The sequence below is a fragment of the Nelumbo lutea genome, chromosome 6 (assembly GCF_056320005.1).
Source record: "Nelumbo lutea isolate HS-2025 chromosome 6, American lotus-T2T, whole genome shotgun sequence".
Taxonomy (NCBI): domain Eukaryota; kingdom Viridiplantae; phylum Streptophyta; class Magnoliopsida; order Proteales; family Nelumbonaceae; genus Nelumbo; species Nelumbo lutea.
This window is the reverse complement of record NC_142689.1, coordinates 72220639-72242528: the sequence shown is the minus strand read 5'-3', so window position 1 is coordinate 72242528 and position 21890 is coordinate 72220639. Positions and strand designations below refer to the sequence as shown.

The 21890-nt window shown below is 39.1% G+C and overlaps 1 protein-coding gene across 4 annotated transcripts in view; it reads left to right on the top strand.

Moving 5' to 3' along the window:
- PHOT2 (phototropin 2) overlaps window positions 1–21890 on the top strand; it is an 89269-nt gene that overhangs the window by 65812 nt on the left and 1567 nt on the right. For all 4 annotated transcript variants that reach the window (XM_088951659.1, XM_088951657.1, XM_088951660.1 and 1 more), the window contains 6 exons: window positions 1591–1640; window positions 2117–2223; window positions 11396–11515; window positions 13929–13980; window positions 21146–21258; window positions 21629–21769. In XM_088951659.1, coding sequence (XP_088807785.1) covers window positions 1591–1640; window positions 2117–2223; window positions 11396–11515; window positions 13929–13980; window positions 21146–21258; window positions 21629–21769 — 583 coding nt within the window. The remainder of the gene's footprint in view (window positions 1–1590; window positions 1641–2116; window positions 2224–11395; window positions 11516–13928; window positions 13981–21145; window positions 21259–21628; window positions 21770–21890) is intronic.

Sequence of the window (21890 nt, the reverse complement as noted above, 5' to 3'; positions counted from 1 at the left end):
TTATCTTCTGAGACCTTGTCAATACTTGCTGAAATCCATCTGAATGCAATTACCTTCTGAGACATTGTCAGTTCTCCAAGAGTCAGTAAGTCATCATCCTTGTGGATGTATGTCAAGGGTTATTTTCTCTTTTGCAAGTATGCCATTCTCTTGTCTAAGTTGCAATTTTTTATTCATGTTTCTTTTTGTTACATGTGTTGATTAGATTGAGAATCCCCTTTTTCCATTTGTTTGCCCTTTCTTTTTGAATTATATGGACCAGTGAATCACATTTAAAATACTAATATTTTTTTCTTTCAAAAAAGTCAGATAATTTTACTGAAATACCAGCAATATTCTGAAATTTGAAAATTTAAATGTTTAATTTGTCATGAATACTCGAAATATCTCTGATATATTTGTGATATATGAGCAGAAAAATGATTAAATGGATGTTTGTATTGCCCCCTAGAAAAATGGTGAGATTTCAGTAAAATTTCACCAAATATTTTTGAAATTAACCATGATTGCACCTAATGGAAAAAAGTTTTAGATGGCTTTATGTATCACTAGAAAACTTGTTAATTCCAGTTGTAAAACCTTTCATGCATTTTGGCCCCTTAATTTTACCTAACCTTCTGGAGCTTTCCTATCGTATACTATGCCAACTTTTGTTTTCTTATACAATGGTTATTTTTGACCTAGTCATATGAAGATGAATTGAGGAATTGATCAAATTCAAAGTTTAAAATGTTGATGTCAGTGGAAATACTGGTCGTCCAAATATAGGAAACATGTCGGAAATGTCAGAAATATCACGTGGAAATATTGTGAAAATTATAGACATGGTAGAAACATTGTAAAATCTGCAAAAATATAGAATGATATTTTATGAAATGAGAAAAGAAGCATAGGCACACATTTTTAAATTATTTTCTTGTTCCAAATCATTAAACAAAGCTAAGAAACTAAGGTAATAGACAAAAGAATGCATTCTAAAGTTGTCCTGTCAAACTTAAGATTCAAAACAACATGAAAGAATGAGTTAAAGAAAAATTGAAACTCATAGAAAATGTAAATGGTTCTAATAGATCAACCAAATAATCTATTACGCAAACAAAAACTAATATTTAACTTCATGTTTGAAATCAAGATTGAGCTGGCTCAAAGTGGTAATCATGTAAGTTAGGCGGGTAATAACATTGCTATTTTACATATCTACAATATTGTTACCAACTTATGTTATAATACTATCTCTTATATTCTGCATGGTGCTGGTGGTGTTCACTGGGGAATATATTGATTCTAGTAAAATTTTGTGTCACTACCCATGGAAATGGAAATATGTCATGGAAATATTAGGCAATTTAGGGACATTTTAAACCATGTATCATATTTAATGAATACATTACTTTGTTCACTAGGGAATATGCTGATGTGGAAGTTGTTTTTGTTTTCAAAATCAAAATCAACCATGTTTTCGAACACCCCCTTAATTGTTCTGAAGTGGAATCAAAGCATATTTTTAGGACTAGAACTAGATATGCTCTTAAATATTATTTCCTACATCCTTAATCTAACTTCAGTCTTGGCTTCTGTTACTTTGCCCAGGTTTTATGCTGCAGAAGTTGTGGTTGGATTGGAATATCTTCATTGTTTAGGTATATTTTCATCTCAAAGACCAGTTACATTGTTGTTTTATTGGTATACTCATTACCTGTATTCAGTTGCTCCTACTAAAGCGAAGGCAACAAGATAATACATCTATGAAGTGCTCTAGAAAAGCAGTGTATCATGTCCATTCTTCTTTAAGGTTCTAGATCTTTTATATATAAAATGGCTGTATCTTATTTACTATAACGTCAGCAACATATTATTTTGTGTTTTTTGTTTTTATTTACACAATATCAAACCCAGAATGCTTCTTTGTCTAGTATCAAATTATTTCCAACTTATTGTCTTATACAGTGTCTTTAGCTATTCTCCAGTTAGAAAATCTAGGGCAAGGGGTGTAATATTGAAAGGACTCTAAATTATTACATGACTTTAATCCTATATGAATTAATCAAGTTGCATTTTATTTTAATTACTTTATTGATCTTGATTTTATTTATTTAATTTTGTATTTATGCTACAGGAATAATCTATCGGGACTTGAAGCCTGAAAATGTGCTGCTCCAAAAGGATGGGCACGTTGTATTAACTGATTTTGATCTGTCATTTTTGACATCTTCCAAGCCTCAAGTATGTTAATCGTTATTTGTTTCATAGATGTTCTATGCTTTATTTTATATATATTATGATTCGGCCTGCCCTTGAGTTCTGTTAGTCTGATAACAGCCAAGAAGAGAGAAGAAGAAAGAAGAAAGAAAGAGAGAGAGAAAGGAGGAGAAAAGGAGAGAAGAAAAGTCTGGTTCGAAAGAGAGAAAATTACCTCTCTCATTCGGCCAAATATGTTTTATATTACTAACATAATGGAAAAGACACATGTGCCTTTACTTAAGTGAGGGACGCTAGTTCTAATATAATATTACAGATCAACAACCTAAACATAAGTATAAAGATAGAAATACCCCTACATACTCGACACTAACACTCCCCTCAAGTTGGTGAGTATATATCATATAATCCCAGCTTGTTACATATGTAATCCACTCTTCCCCGACTCAACCCTTTAGTAAATAAGTCTACCCACTGGTTCCCTGTGTTAACATATGCAGTGTCTATCACTCCATTCAGCACCTTCTATCTCACAAAGTGACAGTCAACCTCTATGTGCTTGGTTCTTTCGTGAAACACCGGATTAGAAGAAATATGAACTGCAGCCTGATTGTCACAGTAGAGCTTCATTGGAGTGTTAACATTGTATCCTATCTCCTGTAGAAGGTTCCTTAGCCACACTAATTCACAAGTAGTATGTGCCATAGCTCTATATTCTGCCTTTGCACTGCTTCTTGCCACGACTGTCTATTTCTAACTTTTCCATGTCACCAGATTACCCCCAAGAAAAGTGCAATAACCTATGGTAGATCTCCTATCAGACATAGAACCGGCCCAGTCAACATCAGTATATCCTATTTCAAGTTTTCCACCACTTTTGTATATCAAACCACAATCAGGAGCCCCTTTTAAATACCTCACAATTCTTAGAACCACATTCCAATGAGGAACCAGAGGTTTCTACATGAACTGACTTACCACACTAACCGTAAATGAAATATTTGGCCGAGTAATGGTTAGGTAGTTCAGTTTACCTACAAGTCGCCGGTATCTGCCAGGGTCTTCAAACACTTCACCCATATCATTGCTTAGCTTAGTATTTGTTTCCATAGGTGTTTCAGCTGGTTTAGCACCTAACAAACATGTTTCCTCCAGCAAATCAAGCACATATTTCCTCTGACACAAATTAATACCATGCTTAGACCTTGCTACTTCTATCCCCAAGAAATATTTCAATTACCAAGGTCCTTTGTTTGAAAATGTTCCTATAGAAAAGTCTTCAACCTATCAATTCCCATTTTATCATTCCCGGTAATAACAATATCATCTACATACACCACCAATAGGATTTGTCTTGCCTGAGAGTCATGACTGAAGACTGAATGATCAACTTGGCACTGTTTCATACCAAACTTCTTTACCACCTCACTGAACCTATCAAACCATGCTCGAGGAGACTGTTTAAGTCCATAAATAGCCTTCTTTAGTTTGCATACCTTACCATCCTCCCCCTGAGCAACAAACCCCAGTGGTTGCTCCATATAGACCTCCTCGAACAAATTACCATGCAAGAAAGCATTCTTGATATCAAGCTGATAGAGGGGCCAATCATACATAGTAGCAAGAGAGATCACAACACGAACCGAACCTATCTTAGCAATTGGGGAGAAGGTCTCTGTGTAGTCAATACCATAGGTTTGGGAGTACCCTTTTGCAACCAACTAGGGAGAAGGTCTCTGTGTAACAGTATAAACCCACTTACAACCGATAGCCTGCTTCCCAGGAGGAAGAGTGGTGACGTCCTAAGTATGATTATAGTCAATACCATAGGTTTGGGAGTACCCTTTTGCAACCAACTAGGGAGAAGGTCTCTGTGTAACAGTATAAACCCACTTACAACCGATAGCCTGCTTCCCAGGAGGAAGAGTGGTGACGTCCTAAGTATGATTATGAGTTAGAGCTGAGAGTTCTTCTTCCATTGCACGACACCTTCCTGGAGAGGCATGGGCTTCCTAGACATCCTTAGGGACAACAATTGAGAATAACAAATAGATAAACTGGCGATGGGAAGCGGAAAGGTGGCGGTTCAACAGGTGGTGGCATTGGAGGAGGAGCAGCCGGTACATGTGGGCGATGTCTATACACTTGACGGATAGGTGGCTGTTCAATAGGTGGTGGCACTGGTGGCAAGGACTTGGTCACAGCTGGAACAAGAGGAACAGAATCCGCAATTGGAAGTGGAAGAGGAGGAGGTGATGAGGAGGAAGAAACATCATCGGACCCCAAGAAAAACAGAGTAGACTTAAAGAAGGTAATATCAGCACACACAAAGGAATGCCGAGAACTAGGATGATAACACTTATACCCTTTCTGGGTTCGGGAATAGCCAAAGAAGATGCACTTAATGGATCGTGCATCTAACTTGTCCTTCCTGGGGCCCAGATTATGGACGAAGCAGGCACACCCAAAAACCCGAAGAGAAAGAGGAAACGGAGACAAAGTGGGAAACAAGGTAGTGAATGGGGAATGACCATCAAGGATAGACGTGGGCATCCGATTAATCAATAAGCAAGAAGTAAGCACCGCATCACTCCAAAAGGGTTTGGGAACATTCATGTGATGCATGGGGGATCGGGCTGTTTCCAAAAGATGAAGATTCTTTCTCTCAGCCACCCCATTTTGTTGTGGGGTGTAGGTACATGAGGTCTGATGTATAATGCCATGTTGGTCCAAGTATTCTTGAAATGATGAAAAATATTCACGGCCATTATCGGAATGAAAAAATTTAATGTGAACACCAAATTGGTTGCGAATCTCATCATAAAATTTTTGGAAGATGGTAAACAATTCACTCATTTCTTTCATTAAATAGAGCCACATCATCCTTGAATAATCATCAACAAAAATGACAAAATATCTATATCCATTGTATGACATCACTTTATAAGGACCCCAAACATCTGAATGAACCAAAGAAAAAGGACTCGACACACGGTTATCAACCCTAGGACTAAAGGGAACACGATGATGTTTCCCCAACTGACACGACTCACAATCTAAAATAGAAAGTTGACTCAACGAAGGAACCAAAGACTTCAAAACTTTCAGCGAAGGATGACCAAATTGATAGTGCCACTAGAGAGGAGAGAGAGATGACTGGAGAGTTGTTGATGTTCTTCCACCACCGTCAAGATAATACAATCACCAACTTCATGCCCACCACCAATCTTCATCCCTGTCTTGAGATCTTGAAAAACACACGAAGAAGGGTAAAAAGTAATAAAGCAATTGAGTGGCTTGGTCAACTTACTAACAGACATAAGGTTAAACGGAAATTTAAGGATATACAAAACTGAGGATAAAGATAAGGGGGTCATATTAACATTGCCAACACCACAAATGGAGGATGTGGAACCATTAGCAAGGGTAATAGATTGTGATGTTGAGCAATGAGAGGGAAAAAAACACACCTGGAGTTCCAGTCATGTGATTGGAGGCTCTATAGTCAATAATCCCGGGATTGGGTGTGGATGCCAAACAAGCCATACTTGAGTGTGCAAGAGTAGTCATGTTCTGTTGGATGTAGGAGGCATCTGATCAGCTGAACAACTCTCCTGTCTGAAACTGGTGTCACTAGTCATGGCATGATTGGCCCAAGTTGAGGGTGGACCATGCAAGTCATAGCAATAATTAATGGCATGTCCATCCATACCACAATGAGTACACCTCCTCGGGCTCAAACCACATCCTCTACCACGGGCTCCCCCTGAATCTCTACCTCCAGTACGACCACCACCACGATAATATGTAGGTCCACCTCCACTACTCCAGCCATATATCGGACCACTGCTACCACTATGGCCAGACCGAGCTCCCCGAGCTCCACCTCTAACACCACGGCCCCTTGATACTACAAAGGCTGATCTATTAGAAACATTAGAGTTCTCAGTAGATCCAATGGAAATCCTCCGAAGTCGAGTAAACACCTCTTCTAAGGAAGGGAGAGCTGACCCTCCTAGTATCTAAGCCCGCACCGATTCATACTCACTACTCAGATTTCAGCCCCACTAAAAATCGAGTCACATCAAGCTGTTCTCTCTGTTGTTGCTGAATTTTGACATCAGAAGTGAGGGGGTGATAAACATTCAACTCATTACGAATGTTTCTCATACTAGCATAGTACTCCTCAAGACTCTGATTGCCCTGTTGCAGATTAAAGTATTCCTGATACAACTGATATACTCTAGTTGTATTGTCTTGACCAGAATATAACTTCTTAGCATGGTCCCACACATCTTTGGCAGTGTCAAGAAACATGAAATTTACACTAATCTTGGGTTCCATACTTTTCCATAACCACGTGATAATCTATGCATCCTCTTGTTCCCAGTCATCATACTCATGAGAATCAGTGGAGGGTTTTTCCTCCCTTATGTGTTTCACCTTCTTCTTTGCCTTCAGAAAAACTCTGAAATGCAGTGAATGCCGAACTGTACTAGTCAGTCGACCATGCTATTATTTATATATGAATGTAGTACAAAGTACAAGAAATTATTGGGATGCCCCTGATTAGTGATGGGACACCCAGATGACTTAAATCATTAAACAGGATTAGGCCCATTAGCACAGGCCCAGTTACAAGATAAGATAAACATAAGTATGGGCTAATAAGAACTCTTATCAGCCAAACATCACTCTATATTCTAACACTCCCCCTCAAGCTAAGCATGGATATCAATCATGTTTAGCTTGCCAAGTAAGTCCCTGAACTTTGTTGTTGACAGCCCTTTAGTTAATACATTTGCAATCTGCATCTCTGATGGAGTATAAGGCACACAGAGTTCTCCTAAAATAATTCTCTCTGACAAAGTGTCGATCAATTTCAATATGTTTTGTTCTGTCATGCTGCACGGGATTGTTGGAAATGTTGATAGCAGCTTTATTATCACAATACAGCCTGAGAGGACCCTCAGTTTTAATACCAAGCTCATTAAGAAGAGTTTTGAGCCATAAGAGTTCAGCAACAACGTGTGCCATAGCTCGGTATTCTACTTCTTACTGCGCCATGTGACTAGGTTTCCTCCCAAGAATGTACAGTAACCTGAGGTTGATTTTCTGTCTCCAACAGACCCAGCCCAATCAGCATCAGTGTAGGCTTTAGTTTCAAGTCTGATGTTTTTTCCTGAATAGAATTCCTTTCCTTGGGCAAGTCTTCAAGTATCTGAGAATTCTTTCCACTGCTCTCATATGAGGGGTCTTTGGTGAGTGCATGAATTGACTGACAACATGCACTGCATAAGCAATGTCTGGCCGAGTAAGGGATAAGATATCAATTTTCCTACCAATTTTTGGTACCTTTCTTTATTACAGTATTCCTCACTCATTAATTCTTGTAATCCATGGTTCGGTTCTATTGGAGTGTCTACTGGCCTACACCCCATCATGCCTGTTTCCTCTAGGAGATCTAACACATATTTTCGTTGACATATGTAGATTCCTTCTCTTGATCTAGCAACTTCAATCCCAAGAAAATATCTCAGATTTCCCAGGTCTTTGATCTCAAATTCTGAAGCTAAGAACTCCTTCAGCCTCTTCGTCTCTTTCACATCATTTCCAGTAATCACCATATCATCCACATAAACAATGAGTGTTGTAAGTTTGTCATCCTGTCTCCTTGTAAACAATGTTGAACAGTTCTGGCCACCCGAGGAGTCATGGAGGCCAGCAACCAAGACATGATTGTGGCATTTTCCTTGCGCCACACAGTGTATTCAGGACTGCCAACTTCTGGTTCTTTCTTGTCTCCATCCAAATAACCTGTGAGTTCACGAGAGGTAATGAACAGCCTTGCTGAGATTGACCACTCTCTGAAGTTATACTCATCCAGCAGCACACTTGTAATCTGTAAGCTGTGCAGATTAGGGTTTTCCAGGTTTGAGGACCTTGTGACAAGTCTGTTATCTCTAGAGGAAACTTCACCGGATAGTGAGGACATCCTGACTTCAGTCCTAGAGCTGTTCACAGTGCTGTAGGTGGTTCTGTTTAGGGCTGGCCGAAGTGGTCACAGTGTTCACAGTGCTGGTAGCACACTAGATAAACTTCACTTAGACTGAACCAGTTCGGGTATAGTAGCAAGTAAAAATTCGAGGCTGCAACTGTGCAGTGTAAGTCTTTACCACTGTGCTGTGCAGGGCTAAAGTAGGGCTGGTAACCGACCTGAAAATAGGGTTATTTACCACTGTTCTGTAGGAGTCTTGCTGGAGTACCGAAGCTGCAACTGTAGAAGAGGCTCTCCCCCTTTCGGCTAGTGCTAGGACTGCTGAAATCAGTCCTCAACTAGGTCTGTCCTATACAGACCTCTCTTAGTAGCCAAATAGCTACTACTTACTGGAAACAACCTAGTAGGACATCTACTTCTGGGTCTTACTTCCCTTGAGTCCTACAACCAAGAGAAACCCTAGGTTCAAACTTGCTTTACTCTCTTACACCCCTAGGTCTTTATTGCAGCAACCCAGAAAAAGAAGAGAGAAGATGAAAAGACAGCAAGAGATGAGAGTGCGCCTGCTGAAACCCTAGGTTCGAACTTGCTCTGATACCATGTAATCTTAGGAGCTGTACTTGAAGTAGCAAAGGAGAGAAGAGAAATTCTGAAATGCAGTGAATGTCGAACTGTACTAGTCAGTCAACCATGCTATTATTTATATATGAATGTAGTACAAAGTATAAGAAATTACTGGGATGCCCCTTGATTAGTGATGGGACACCCAGATGACTTAAATCATTAAACAGGATTAGGCCCATTAACAAAGGCCCAGTTACAAGATAAGATAAACATAAGTATGGGCTAATAAGAACTCTTATCAGCCGAACATCACTCTAACATTCTAACACATAATTCTCTCCATTCAGTTTAATGGAGGTCATTTGAACATTCAGGTAGTCAATAGGTATCATCACATTAGATTTGCTATCACTGCTATCTCCCATTGCTCCATTCTGTTATTACTGAATTCAGCACACTACACACTAGACCACACCACACACTGATCACACTGGTTTAAGCACTTGTTATTGCTGAAGATTGCACTCTTTACACCACAAACCCTACCCCACGACTACTTGAAATCTCACCACACTATATGAGGACCACTCCCCCCTTCGAGTCACACTAAAAACAGCATAAACCCTAGCACACTACAATCTGAAATCCCACCATACGATCTGAAACATACTTCTTATTTGATTCATAACAAAAATATGCATAGAAATCTCTTACCTCATCACCCGAAAATCAAACCACACAAAAAATCAGACCACACAAGACACCCACTGCACCACATGAATCAGCCCTCTTCTCTTCATCGATTAGGGGAGGGCTTCTTAGAAACCACAGAAACCGACCATGAACAGCACAACTGGAGGCATAGAGACCTCCAAGGGAAGAGGGAGACCACTCATTTTCAGCCCTTTCCCTTATCTCCGATCGATGGCAGAGAAATCAAGAGAAAACCCTAGACTGGGTGCGCAGAAAACAGAAAACAGAAATCTGGGCAGATCCGAGTTGCTTAGTTGAGCTCTAATACCATATTATGACTCGGCCTGCCCTTGAGTTCTGTTAATCTGATAACAGCCAAGAAGAGAGAAGAAGAAAGAAGAAAGAAAGAGAGAGAAAGGAGGAGAAAAGGAGAGAAGAAAAGTCTGGTTTGAATGGGAGAAAATTACCTCTCCCATTCGGCCAGATATGTTTTATATTACTAACATAATGGAAAAGACATATGTGCCCTTACTTAAGTGAGGTACACTAGTTCTAATATAATATTACAGATCAGCAACCTCAACATAAGTATAAAGACAGAAATACCCCTTGCTTTGCAAGAGTGTCAGCCATCCCATTTGCTGTCCTTCTGACCCACTTGAAGGTTATGTTCAGCTCCTGTGTAATGTTCTCTATTCCCTAAATTAATGCCCGTATACCCATGGTGCAAGCTGCTTGCTTCTGGCCCAAGAAATTATCAGTTTTGAATCTCCCTCTACTTCCAAAGGCTGAAATCTTGATTGTTTAGCTCTTCTTAACCCTTGTACTAATGCCATTAACTCAGACTTTAGTGAATCTCCTAGCCCCAGAGGTCCTGAGAAGATACCCAACACTTTTTCGGTGCAATCCCTAAATACTACTCCAAGTCTCTTTTTTAATTTCTCCTAGTATAGCCTTTTCTTTTCTGTTTCTGATTACAGAGGAAGAGAACCACTTAGCAAGCCTGCCTGACAGTAGTTAACTAACCTAAAGGGAAGAAAAAGAAAAACGTACTTAAGTGGGAACCATAGATACAGATGATAAATGCCAAATTTCTGGATGAATAGAATTCCTATTTAGCTTTTGGAGTTGATCAGTCTCACTGGTTCCACTGGATTTCTCAAGATCCAGCTAAACAGGGGAACAGTGTCCTACTTTGTGCAGGCTTTGAAGCCCATAAAGACACACTTTCTGCAACTGGATGGATGACATCACATACCATATTGTCTATGTGATGAGGAATCTTCTGGTTCAATATCTAGTTTCTTTTGTTATAGACAGTGGATCTTAAGTTAGGATATCAACGTATTCAAAGTTATGTTTCCTTGGAAGAAGGCAATGAATGAGAGAGAAAGAAATAAAGGGGAGTAGAGGAGAACCAGAAAGGTACCATAAGATTAGTTCCCTGTAACATGTCACAACTACAATATCTAGTTGATGTAACTAGAGAAACAACAAGAATAAGAAAAAAGGAGAAAAGGGAAGAAGAATATTAAAAGTTCAATTTCCTAAAAAAGAGTATTAAAGGGGAGCTCAAATGGAATAGTTGAATTTCAAACAGTATTATTTACAATAATTAGAAAGTAGGAGTGTTGTCTCTGCATCATTCCAGGCATGTAACTTAATCACATCTGAAGTAACTAGTTCTACTTCAATTTATTTCTCAAACCATCATCATTTGTGTATGGAATAGCTTCTTTCCTTTGTACACTATGCTGACTCTTGCACTCATTGATTTACCTTTCTTTGCTCTTTGCTGTCATTGAACTTGCAATGCACGATGATTTGATCTTTAACAGCTGATATCCTTAGCAAATGTATTTAATGATGGATCCTATATCCTAAAAGAATAGGAATTGTTTTTGTCCTTTGTTTTTACAATTCTTATTTCCCTTATGGCAGGTTATAAAGCACCCAATGCCTACTAAACGAAGATCTAGGAGTCAACCACCTCCCATGTTTGTTGCAGAACCTGTTACTCAATCAAATTCATTTGTTGGAACTGAAGAGTACATTGCCCCGGTATGATAATCTCTGACCTCAATAATTACAAAATCTACTTTCCCTCCCATTTATCAACTCATAATGGGAAAGACATTTTAAAATTTTTTAGGTGGTTAATTTTGACTGGAAACAGGGGGTTTTAAAACAAGTAGGACTAAAACAGAATATATGCTATGTTAGGAGTGAAAATCAGGGTATGCTTAGGATTGGAGACCAAGAGATAACTCAATTTGACCTGTTAAAGTACCTTGGTTCAATAATTCATAACAAGGGAGAGATTGAGGAGGATGTTTCCCATAGAATTAGAACAGAATGGGAAAAATGGAGGGTGCATCCAGAGTCTTTTTTGATAGGAAAATATTAGTTTGGTTAAAAGGAAAATTCTATAAACATAGTTGTAAGGCCATCTATGATGTATGGAGCAATGTGTTGGGAAGTCAAGAAGCAACATGTCCAAAAATGAGTGGCAGAAATGCATGCTGAGACTGATGAGTGGAAAAAACGAGAAAGGATAGAGTCAGAAATGAAGTCATTCAAAGGAACCTAGGAGTAGCTCCAATAGGTGATAAGATGTGAGAAAGTAGACTAAGATGGTTCTGGTCACATGCATAGAAGACCATCTACAGCACCCGTAAGAAGAAGTGATCTGTTACAAGTTGAAGGGGATAGAAGGGCTAAGGGCAGACCAAAAAGGCCATGAGTGAAAGTAGTAAGAAATGATTGTAGTGCTCATAATTTAACAATGGATATGGCATTAAATAGAATGGAATGGAGAAACAGGATTCATGTAGCTTACCCCGTATAGTTGGGATAAGGCTTAGATGATAATGATGATGAGGTTGTTCAAAATTTTCCTAGACAGATAGGTTTACTTGATTACAACTCCATGCACTTTGATACTGTTTCAAAGTGACAGTATGAGTTTCTTTTTTGAGTAATAAAAAATTTTGTCAAATAAAACCATATAAGCATGTTGAGAAAAACCAATTTGAGCTGCAGCTTTATAATGCTCTGCACCCAAAACAGTGTTCAGCTAAATATCCCTTGTACTAAAGGACCAAAATCTTCAAGTGCCAAAAGATCAGTCCATGAGAACATTAAATAAGATGATGATGCTTGCTCCAACCATATGGGGTCAGATACATGAATCCTGTTTCGCCGTTCCTTTCTGTTCAGTGCCATATCCAACTAGATGAGAATGATCATCATCATCCAAGCCTTATCCCAGCTATATGTTGTCGACAACATGAGTCCTGTTTTGCCACTCCATTCTGTTTAATGCCATATCCATTGATGAATTATGGGCACTTTAATAATTTCTAACTATTTTGACCCATGTCTGTTTTGGACTATCCCTAGCCCTAACTTGCAACAGATCATTTCTTGCAAGTGACCAAGCCATCTTAGTCTATTTTCTCTCACTTTATTACCTATTGGAGCTACTTCTAGGTTCTTTCAAATGACTTCATTTCTGGCCTTATCCTTTTTTGTTTTTCCATTCATCCATCTCAGAATGATCTCTCTCAAAAAATTTCTATGTTCTTTTCTTTCAAATGCTTCAACAAATAACAACTTAAGCCTGACTTTAATGACAAGTTATCATCAGTGATTTTCATTCCATAATTTTATGTTTCTTTTTTTTTTATTGAGGATCTCATGATTTTTTTTTTCACTTTTGTACTAAGGAAACAATAAAAACATCAAACAAGCAAATACCAGTAAAAAATATGAGTAATATATGGTCATAGAAGTTAAGTTTTGGTCTCTTAATTAAATATTAAGAGAATTTGAGAGATTCTAAGAGATTTTAAGTGGATGGGAGAAGATTGGCTTGGACCTAACCCAAAGTCAACTTCGGGTTGAGGTATTTTAGGTTGGGTTAGGATTAGGGTTGACTGGGTTGGATTAAAGGTCAGGTTGGGGGTTCAGAACCTCAGATTGGGATAGGGTTGACCTCAACCCTACCTAGCCTGGTCCTACTTTCACCCCTAATTGTACTTGTAAGGTTAACTCCAAAACCTGTTGCTTGTTTTTAATTCCTAGAGAAATATTAACTCTAACTTTCCATATAAATTTACAAACTGACACTAGTTCGACAAGGATATTACTTTCTTTGTGAGTGTTATTCTGGTAATCATAAATTACTCATTGTGAATCAAGTCATTCAATCAAAATTTACAAACTGACACTAGCTCGGCATGGTTGAATATGTTTTGACATTTGGTAGAAATAGGAATAATTTTCAGAACATAAATATTTGTGAATCAAGTCATTCAATCAATCAGAGCAATAATGTATGTTCCAAAATTTTTACTCCCTTGCTAACTCTATATCATGTCTATAGGAAGTTCTTTCATGTTTAATAATGGAACTTGTTAGTTATATCATTGATTTATTCTTTCTAGAATTGACATTGATTTCTTGATTTCAGGAAATTATCACAGGTTCAGGCCACAGTAGTGCCATTGACTGGTGGGCTCTTGGTAAGCATTTATTGAGTTCATGATATATGATAACTATTTCTATTCGTCAGTCTTTCATATAGCATTGTATAATAGTAATCTCTGTTGTAGAAATCGAATTTACTCTATCCTTCATAGCTACTTTTTCCAAATGACCACTTGATGACAACTATTTTTAAATGGTAGTGTCTTTCTAAAATATTGTTTTAGAAATCCAAGTTGATTTTTAAATCCATCTGTGTTAAGACCAGTGTTTAGAAAACTGGACCGGTTGAACCGTGACCCGTGGTCCTGGCCGGTTTGGTCACACCCCAAGAACCGCAATGTCTAAAACCCTGATGAAAACCGGCTGACCTTCCAGTTTAACCAGAAAATCAGTGAACCAGTTCTGGTTTCGTGAAACCGCCCTGGTCACTAAGGGCCTATTTGTTTGCTCTGAAATTTGACTAGTCCACCACTTTACTTATGCTATTTAATGACTCTTTATTGTATATATTACTTTATTACACACGTATTTTAAAGAAAATGTGAATAAAGAGACTTACCTTGGTCATGCTTCAAAAATTAAGGAATTTGCCATCCATCCACCATATTTAAGTATATTAAAACTTATAAAATATATTATATATAGTATTTATATAATCCACAATATATATACATATATGCCATGCCATCATAGTTTGACCTTTGGTTCGACACCGGTTGAACCTCTGACCCATGAACCTCTCCCTTTCTCTAGTTTTATGACTAGTTTGGTTCTCTGAACATTGGTTAAGACAAATGGAATTCTAGATGCAGGATTTAACATCCTTATTAGCCCTCAAGATTAAAGAAAATAAGGATCCGTTTGGTTTCCAGGAATAGGTGCCCGGAATTGGAATCTAACTGGTCCATTCCGATTCCTATTGTTTGTTTGGTAGTAATGGGTTTCCGATTCCCATTCTTGGAGGAATGGCCATTCCAAGCCCCCTCCCTAGGGAATGGGAGTCCCATTCTAGAGTGTCAAGAAGTAAAGAACTCATGACAAAAAGCCCCCCAATCCTAATACTAATAAAATAATAAAATATTATTAAATTAATAAGATGATAATAGTAAAACAAGAGTATATCAATAATTAAAATAACAATAAAATATTAGTAAAATATTCACAAAATAACAATAGTATAATAAAATATTAATAAATTAATAATAAAAAGCAAAGATATTATTTATTTCATAATAATCATAATAATAATTAAGTACAAATAAAATATTCATATATTATCATTAAAGTAATAATAAAATACTAACATATTATATTATTAAATCATAATAAATTTATTTTAAAATAATAAGCACAAATAATATAATGTTGATAAGCTAATAAGAAAATAAGAAAAAAATATTAAATCATTAATCAAATATAATAATAGAAAAATTATTAAAGTAATAGTAATACAATGATATATTAAGAGAATAATGATATTAAGATATTAATTATTAAATACTAATAAAATAATAATAACAAAGTACTAATAAAATAGTTAGGTAACTGCCTAACTCAGGGCTTTTCGAGGAAGCCTGCCTCATGAAACAAGAGAGAGAGAGAGAGAGAGAGAGAGAGAGAGAGAGAGAGTGAATTCCCAAAATCAATACCTCTTCTTTTGGCTTCCTTCCCTTATTTATAACACTTCCGTTACAATTCTGTTATATCAGCCTCTCCACTTGTACACTTGTCCCTCTGTTCCCCTTATTTGTGTCTTAACAGTCCCTCCTCCCTTGAAAGTGACCTTGCCCTCAAGGTCAAGATGTGGAAATCTATTCTATAAGTTCAAGTAAGGTTCCCAAGTTGCATCTTCAAGTGGGAGACCTGACCATATCATCAATGCCTCTGGTTCGATGTGATGCCCTTTGCGTATCCACCTGAAATCTGTTATCTGGGTAGGCTCAGTTTGAACTTGGCCATCTTCCGAGAACGATGGGAGGGTTGTTGTTGTTATTGCTCCTGTTTTTGCCCATTTCTTTAATAGAGATACATGAAATAAAGGGTGCAATTTTGATGTTGCTGGAAGGTCAAACCTGTATGCCACAGACCCAATGCGTTCCACAATCCAAAATGGGCCGAAGTACCTTGGGCTCAGTTTGTTCCACCCGTGACCTGCTACTGAAACTTGCTTGTATGGTTGTAGTTTAAGGAAGACTTGCTCCCCAACTTGGTGCTGGACAGGCCTATGCTTTCTGTTGTAAGAGTCTGCCATCCATTGTTGGGCTCGATGGAGGTGGGATTTGAGATCTTGTAACACCCTATCCCGCTAGAGGAGTTGGTCTTCCACTACTGCTACTGCTGTAGACCCTTTCTCATATGGGAGTAGGGGAGGTGGGTCCCATCCATATAGAGCCCGGAAGGGAGTCATTCCTGCTGCATTGTGATACGTGGTATTGTACCACCAATCCGCCCAATGAAGCCACTTGAGCCACTGACGTGGCCTGTCCCCTGCATAGCACCTTAGATAGGTTTCCAAACTCTGGTTGACCACCTCAGTTTGCCCATCTGTTTGAGGATGGTAGCTGGTAGATTTGAAGAGTTTCACTCCCTATAGTCGAAAAAGTTCTGCCCAGAAACGACTCATAAAAATTGGGTTGCAGTCTGAGACAATAGAGTTAGGGGTACCATGCAGTCGTGCCACCTCCTTAGTAAAAGTCTCATCCACTATTGAAGCTGTAAAGGGGTGGTGGGAAAGAGGGAAAAAATGGCAGTATTTGGTGAATCTGTCAACAACTACGAGAATGACGGACTTACCATAGGAAAGGGGAAGCCCTGTTATGAAGTCCATGGATATATCCACCCACACTTGTGTAGGAATTGGGAGTGGTTGTAGCAGACCTTCTGGACATTGGATATCGGCCTTATTTTTCTGGCAAATGATGCATTCGGCTATGGGTGGAACACTTCAAGAAGCTGCTAAATATGGGCTGAATCCTGTGGTATCACCATTCGACGTTTATACAACAGCAAGTTATTCTCCACTGTGTACCCTGGGTGGCTAGTAGGGTCCTCTTGGACCTATGAACACAGCTTGCTCAGTTGTGGGTGTCTTTCAGCTTCTTTCCTTAACTGACTCATGATGGAACATGTTGGGTCCGTGAGAAGTAATGGAAATAGTTGTGGTTGGTGTGACAACGCATCTGCCACCTTGTTAGTATGCCCTGAAATTTCAGGCTATGGTGGTCAGTTCCAGGGATAATACTGACTGCTCCAACTGAAATTTCAGGCTATGGTGGTCAGTTCGTGATGAACCTCCTTCCTAGAAGGTAGGGTCGCCACGCTGAACTGCGAGAACAATTGCTATCAGTTCTCGTTCGTATACTGACTTGGCCCATTTTTGTGCTGTCAATGCTTTGCTGAAAAACGCTAGTGGCCTTCCTTTTTGCATGAGAATCACACCTACTCCTTGGCTTGACGCATCACATTCAATGATGAAGTCCTTTGAGAAATCTGGAAGTGCGAGTGTCGATGGGGACGAGACAGTTGTTTTGAGCGTCTCGAAGGCCTGCTGGGCCTCCCTAGTCCAACAGAACCTATTCTTCTTAAACTTGTCAAGGGGGCAGCAATCAGTCCATACCCTCTGATGAATCGCCGGTAGTACCCTGTTAGACCCAAGAAGCCCCGTAACTCCTTAACATTTTGAGGTTGGGCCAATTTATCATGCTTGAGATCTTTTCTGAGTCTGCAGCTACAATGTCGTTTTCGACTACGTTCCCTAAATAGTGTACTTGAGTCTGTCCAAATGTGCACTTTGACTCCTTTGCAAAGAGTTTATGAGTCCTTAGTAGTTCCAAGGTGATTTGTAGATGCACTAGGTGTTCGTCCCATGTAGTGCTATATACAAGTATATCATAAAAAAAAACTAGTATAAATCTGTGCAAATGGGGTCGAAATATGTCATTCATAAGTGCTTGGAACATAGCTGGCTCATTGGTCAACCCAAACAGCATGATCAAAAACTCATAATGCCCCTTGTGTGTAAGAAAGGCGGTCTTGTGGATGTCACCCTCATGGACCTGAATTTGATGATATCCCGATCTCAGGTCTTGTTTAGAGAATATTGTGGCCCGGCCGAGTTCATCTAGTAGTTAATCGATTATCGGTATGGGGAATCGATCCTTCACTGTAATGGGTCTTGGAAGATCACTGAAAACTTCTGAAGTAACTGCTATAGTTATATGTGGGCTTCTTCGGATCTGCTGGAGTTACTTCCTTGGGCTAGAAATGGGTCGTTCCCATGGGAGTCTATCTGCATTAAAATGATGTGGGTTGGGTCTGTTGCCTGTTTTCTTAGGGTGGCGAGACTAATGGGTCCTGGATCCTTGGACATCTGTCCTTGAATATGCACCTGTGAGTTGCCCACTTGAAAGTCCATTGTGAGACGGGCCCAGTCACATATCACTGGCCCTAGTTGCCTTAGCCATTGGACTCTGAGAGCTACATCTGCTCCACTGATTTCTAGGGGATGTAGATCTACTTCGAACTCGTGTTCTTGTATCTTCAATTTTAATCATGTGCATGTACACATCGCACATCAGATTGCTTCCATTAGCTACGTGCACTCGGAATGCTATACATGGTTGGACCGGAATCCCTAGTTGTCTGACCTATGTTTGAGTAATGAAATTGAGAGTGCTGCCACTGTCTATAAGAACCAATACATGTCACCCTTTTACCAGTCCGGTTACTCATAGTTTGAGAGGAGGCAAGACCGGTCAAGGCTTGCAGGGATACTTTCGGATATTCTTTTGTCCATTGCCCCCATTCTTGATTGTCCACTGGCTCGTCAATGTCTGCTGATTCACTGGCGTTTTCAATTTCGGGCTGAAGGAAGAATACTTGCGGGATCTTACAGCGATGGCCTAGTCCAAATTTGTCTCCACATGCATAACAAAGGCCCTTTTCTCGTTGGGCTTGCATCTCATCCCAGGTTAAGCTCTTGGCTGAGCCGGGGCCTGAACCAGAGTTGGCTTCCTTGCTTGTGATTCTTACTCCTGGTCTGGACTCCGGTTTACCTAAGATACCCGGTTCTGGATTCGGTATACCTGGTCTGACCGCAACTCACAGGGGGTCGATTAATCCTTCTTGCCCAATTCAGTTTGTCTTCATGGAGTCAAGCTAAGGCTGTTGCGTCAAGAACGGTGGTGGGTTGCATGGCTTTAACCTCCAGCCGCAGTTCTTCCTTGAGTCCACCAACAAAACTGCCGATCATTGCGTTTTCTGGCCACCATTGCACGCGCACAGCTAACCTTTCAAACGCCATCTGATAATCTTGGACGGAGCCAGTCTGTCGTAGCTTAGCAAGGCTTTCATCATAGTTTTCAAAAACCGAGACTCCAAATATCATGGTTAAGGCATCGGTGAAGTCCACCCATGTGGCTCTTGGGTTCCGTCACCAGTACCACTGGTACCAAACAATCGCCTCTCCTTGTGCGGAAGCTAGTGGAACACGATCAGGTCCAGGCGTATTGTGGTAATCAAAGTACCTTTTGGTTTGCAGAAGCCAAGACGTGGGATCCCCCCTGCGAAGACGGGAAACTTGATTGCCGTTCTGGTGTTTCCTGATCCGATTCATTGACTAGTGTCACTGCATTCTTCTTGCCCTTCCCGATTCGGAACTGGTGGTGTTTGTTCCAGTCGCCCAAGCAAGGACGTGAAGCTCTCTTTTATTTCTTTAATGTCAGCTGATAATCTTTGCATTTCTCCTTCCATGTTGTCGACCCTGTTCTCCATCGCGGATGACCTTGTGCTCGGCATCTCAGCTCTGATACCAACTTGTTAGGTAATTGCCTAACTCAGGGTTTTTCGAGGAAGCCTGCCTCCTGAAATGAGAGAGAGAGAGAGAGAGAGAGAGAGAGACTGAATTCCCAAAATCAATACCTCCTCTTCTGGCTTCCTTCCCTTATTTATAACACTTCCGTTACAATTCTGTTATATCAGCTTCTCCACTTGTCCAGTTTGTTATTTAGTTTGTTCGAGTGGTTGGCTGTGAGTTACATCACTTAAAGGCTGATGTTGCCTTTTCTTGTACACTTGTCCCTCTGTTCCCCTTATTTGTGTCTTAACATAAAGTAATAAATAAACTAATACAAAATTGAAAATTTTGAGTTGATTCCAATTCCAACTCCCAATGAACCAAACAGCAATTGGAATCTGATTACTGTTCTTGATTGAACTAAATAGGCATCAGGTGTAGGTGATTCTGATTCCAATTTTGGGGGATTTCAATTCCAATTCCAATTCTGGTCCTGTCTGCGAACCAAACAGACCCTAAATCCTGTCTCTTCAAATGCATTTTGTAGAATATTATTTGTATGTTTCAATATAGTGCTTCATGTGTTTATTGGCTTTACTCTTCACTAATGTTTTAAAAACTGGAAATGGAACTGCTTTTCTGTCTGGGTGGCGGGTGAGTGGTTCAACTGTACGGGTCAAATGGGACAACCCTTGATGTCATAAATTAAATAATAAAATGTAAAAAATAGATAAAATTACAGAAAAATATGGAATTTCAGAAAAATTGCAGAAAGAATTGGGCATGCCTCTAATTTTATATATTCATCATATTTAACAAAAGTTAGTGTCATAAGTGATAATTATTGTTATTAATGATGAAAAATGGCTAAAAATACAAAAAACAGAAATAAAGAATCAATGTCGAACCCATGACCTGCTGACTGGGTCAAATGGTTCAGTGGTTCAACCGTATGGTCACTGGGTTCTTGACTGAGTCAAAGTTTTTTGACAAGTAGTTTGGGGGTGAAATGGACCTGGAAATTTGGTTGGGTAATGGGTTGACTGGTCTGGCCATGGGTTGGAACATTTCTCTTCATTGACTTTGCATGGGCACTTACTAAGAACTTGTGTGTTCTATTAAATCTATTTTTGTTTTATTTGGATGATCTAATTTGTATCCCTAGTTCAGCTTGTTTGTGTTTGGGGATGGAATGGACCTGGAAATCTGGTTGGGTGATGGGTTGATTGGTCTGGTCTGGCCATGGGTTGGAACGTTGCTCTTCATTCACTTTGCATGGACACTTACTAAGAACTCGTGTGTTATATTAAATCTATTTTTGTTTTATTTGGATGGTCTAATTTGTACCTCTAGTTCAGCTTGTTTGTGTTTATTGGGCCTAATTCTTCATTTATGTTTAAATGTAGGTATCTTGTTGTATGAGATGCTTTATGGCCGTACACCTTTCAGAGGGAAGAACAGGCAGAAAACATTTGCCAATATCCTGCACAAGGACCTCACTTTCCCAAGTAGCATTCCGGTAAAAATTAAAAATAAATTGCTATTTAAATGCAATTCCATGAGTCACCCTTTTTGTTTTCTACAGCATTTTTCAAACTTCATTGGTTATGCAGTTTAACTTGCCAGATTGAGAGCATGAAATTGTTAATGGCTATGCTGTTAAATGTTATTGATTGCAAAAGCTTACTCGTAGATTCAAAATCTTGTCTTTGTATTAATAAGTAATGAGCAACTAACAATCAAATCATATTTGACAAAATGAACATATTAGTGCCATAAGACTCACTGCAGAAAAGGAGGTATTTGGATTAATTTAACTAGAAGACTAAATCAACAATGAGATGAATCATATATCCTTGTTATTTGATTAAAATTGACAAATTTTGCAGGTAAGCCTTGCAGCTAGGCAATTGATCCATGGATTACTTCATAGAGACCCTGCAAACCGATTAGGATCAACAAATGGTGCCAATGAAATCAAACAATACCCTTTTTTTCGTGGAGTCAATTGGCCTCTTATCCGGTGCATGGTATATTATCTGCCTCTATATGAGATTTTTTTTATCAGTAAGAAAAGATTTTATTAATGAAGGAGAAGTGAAAGTACAGCACATGAGCACCATCGGCTACCTCCTACTACTGAAACAAAGA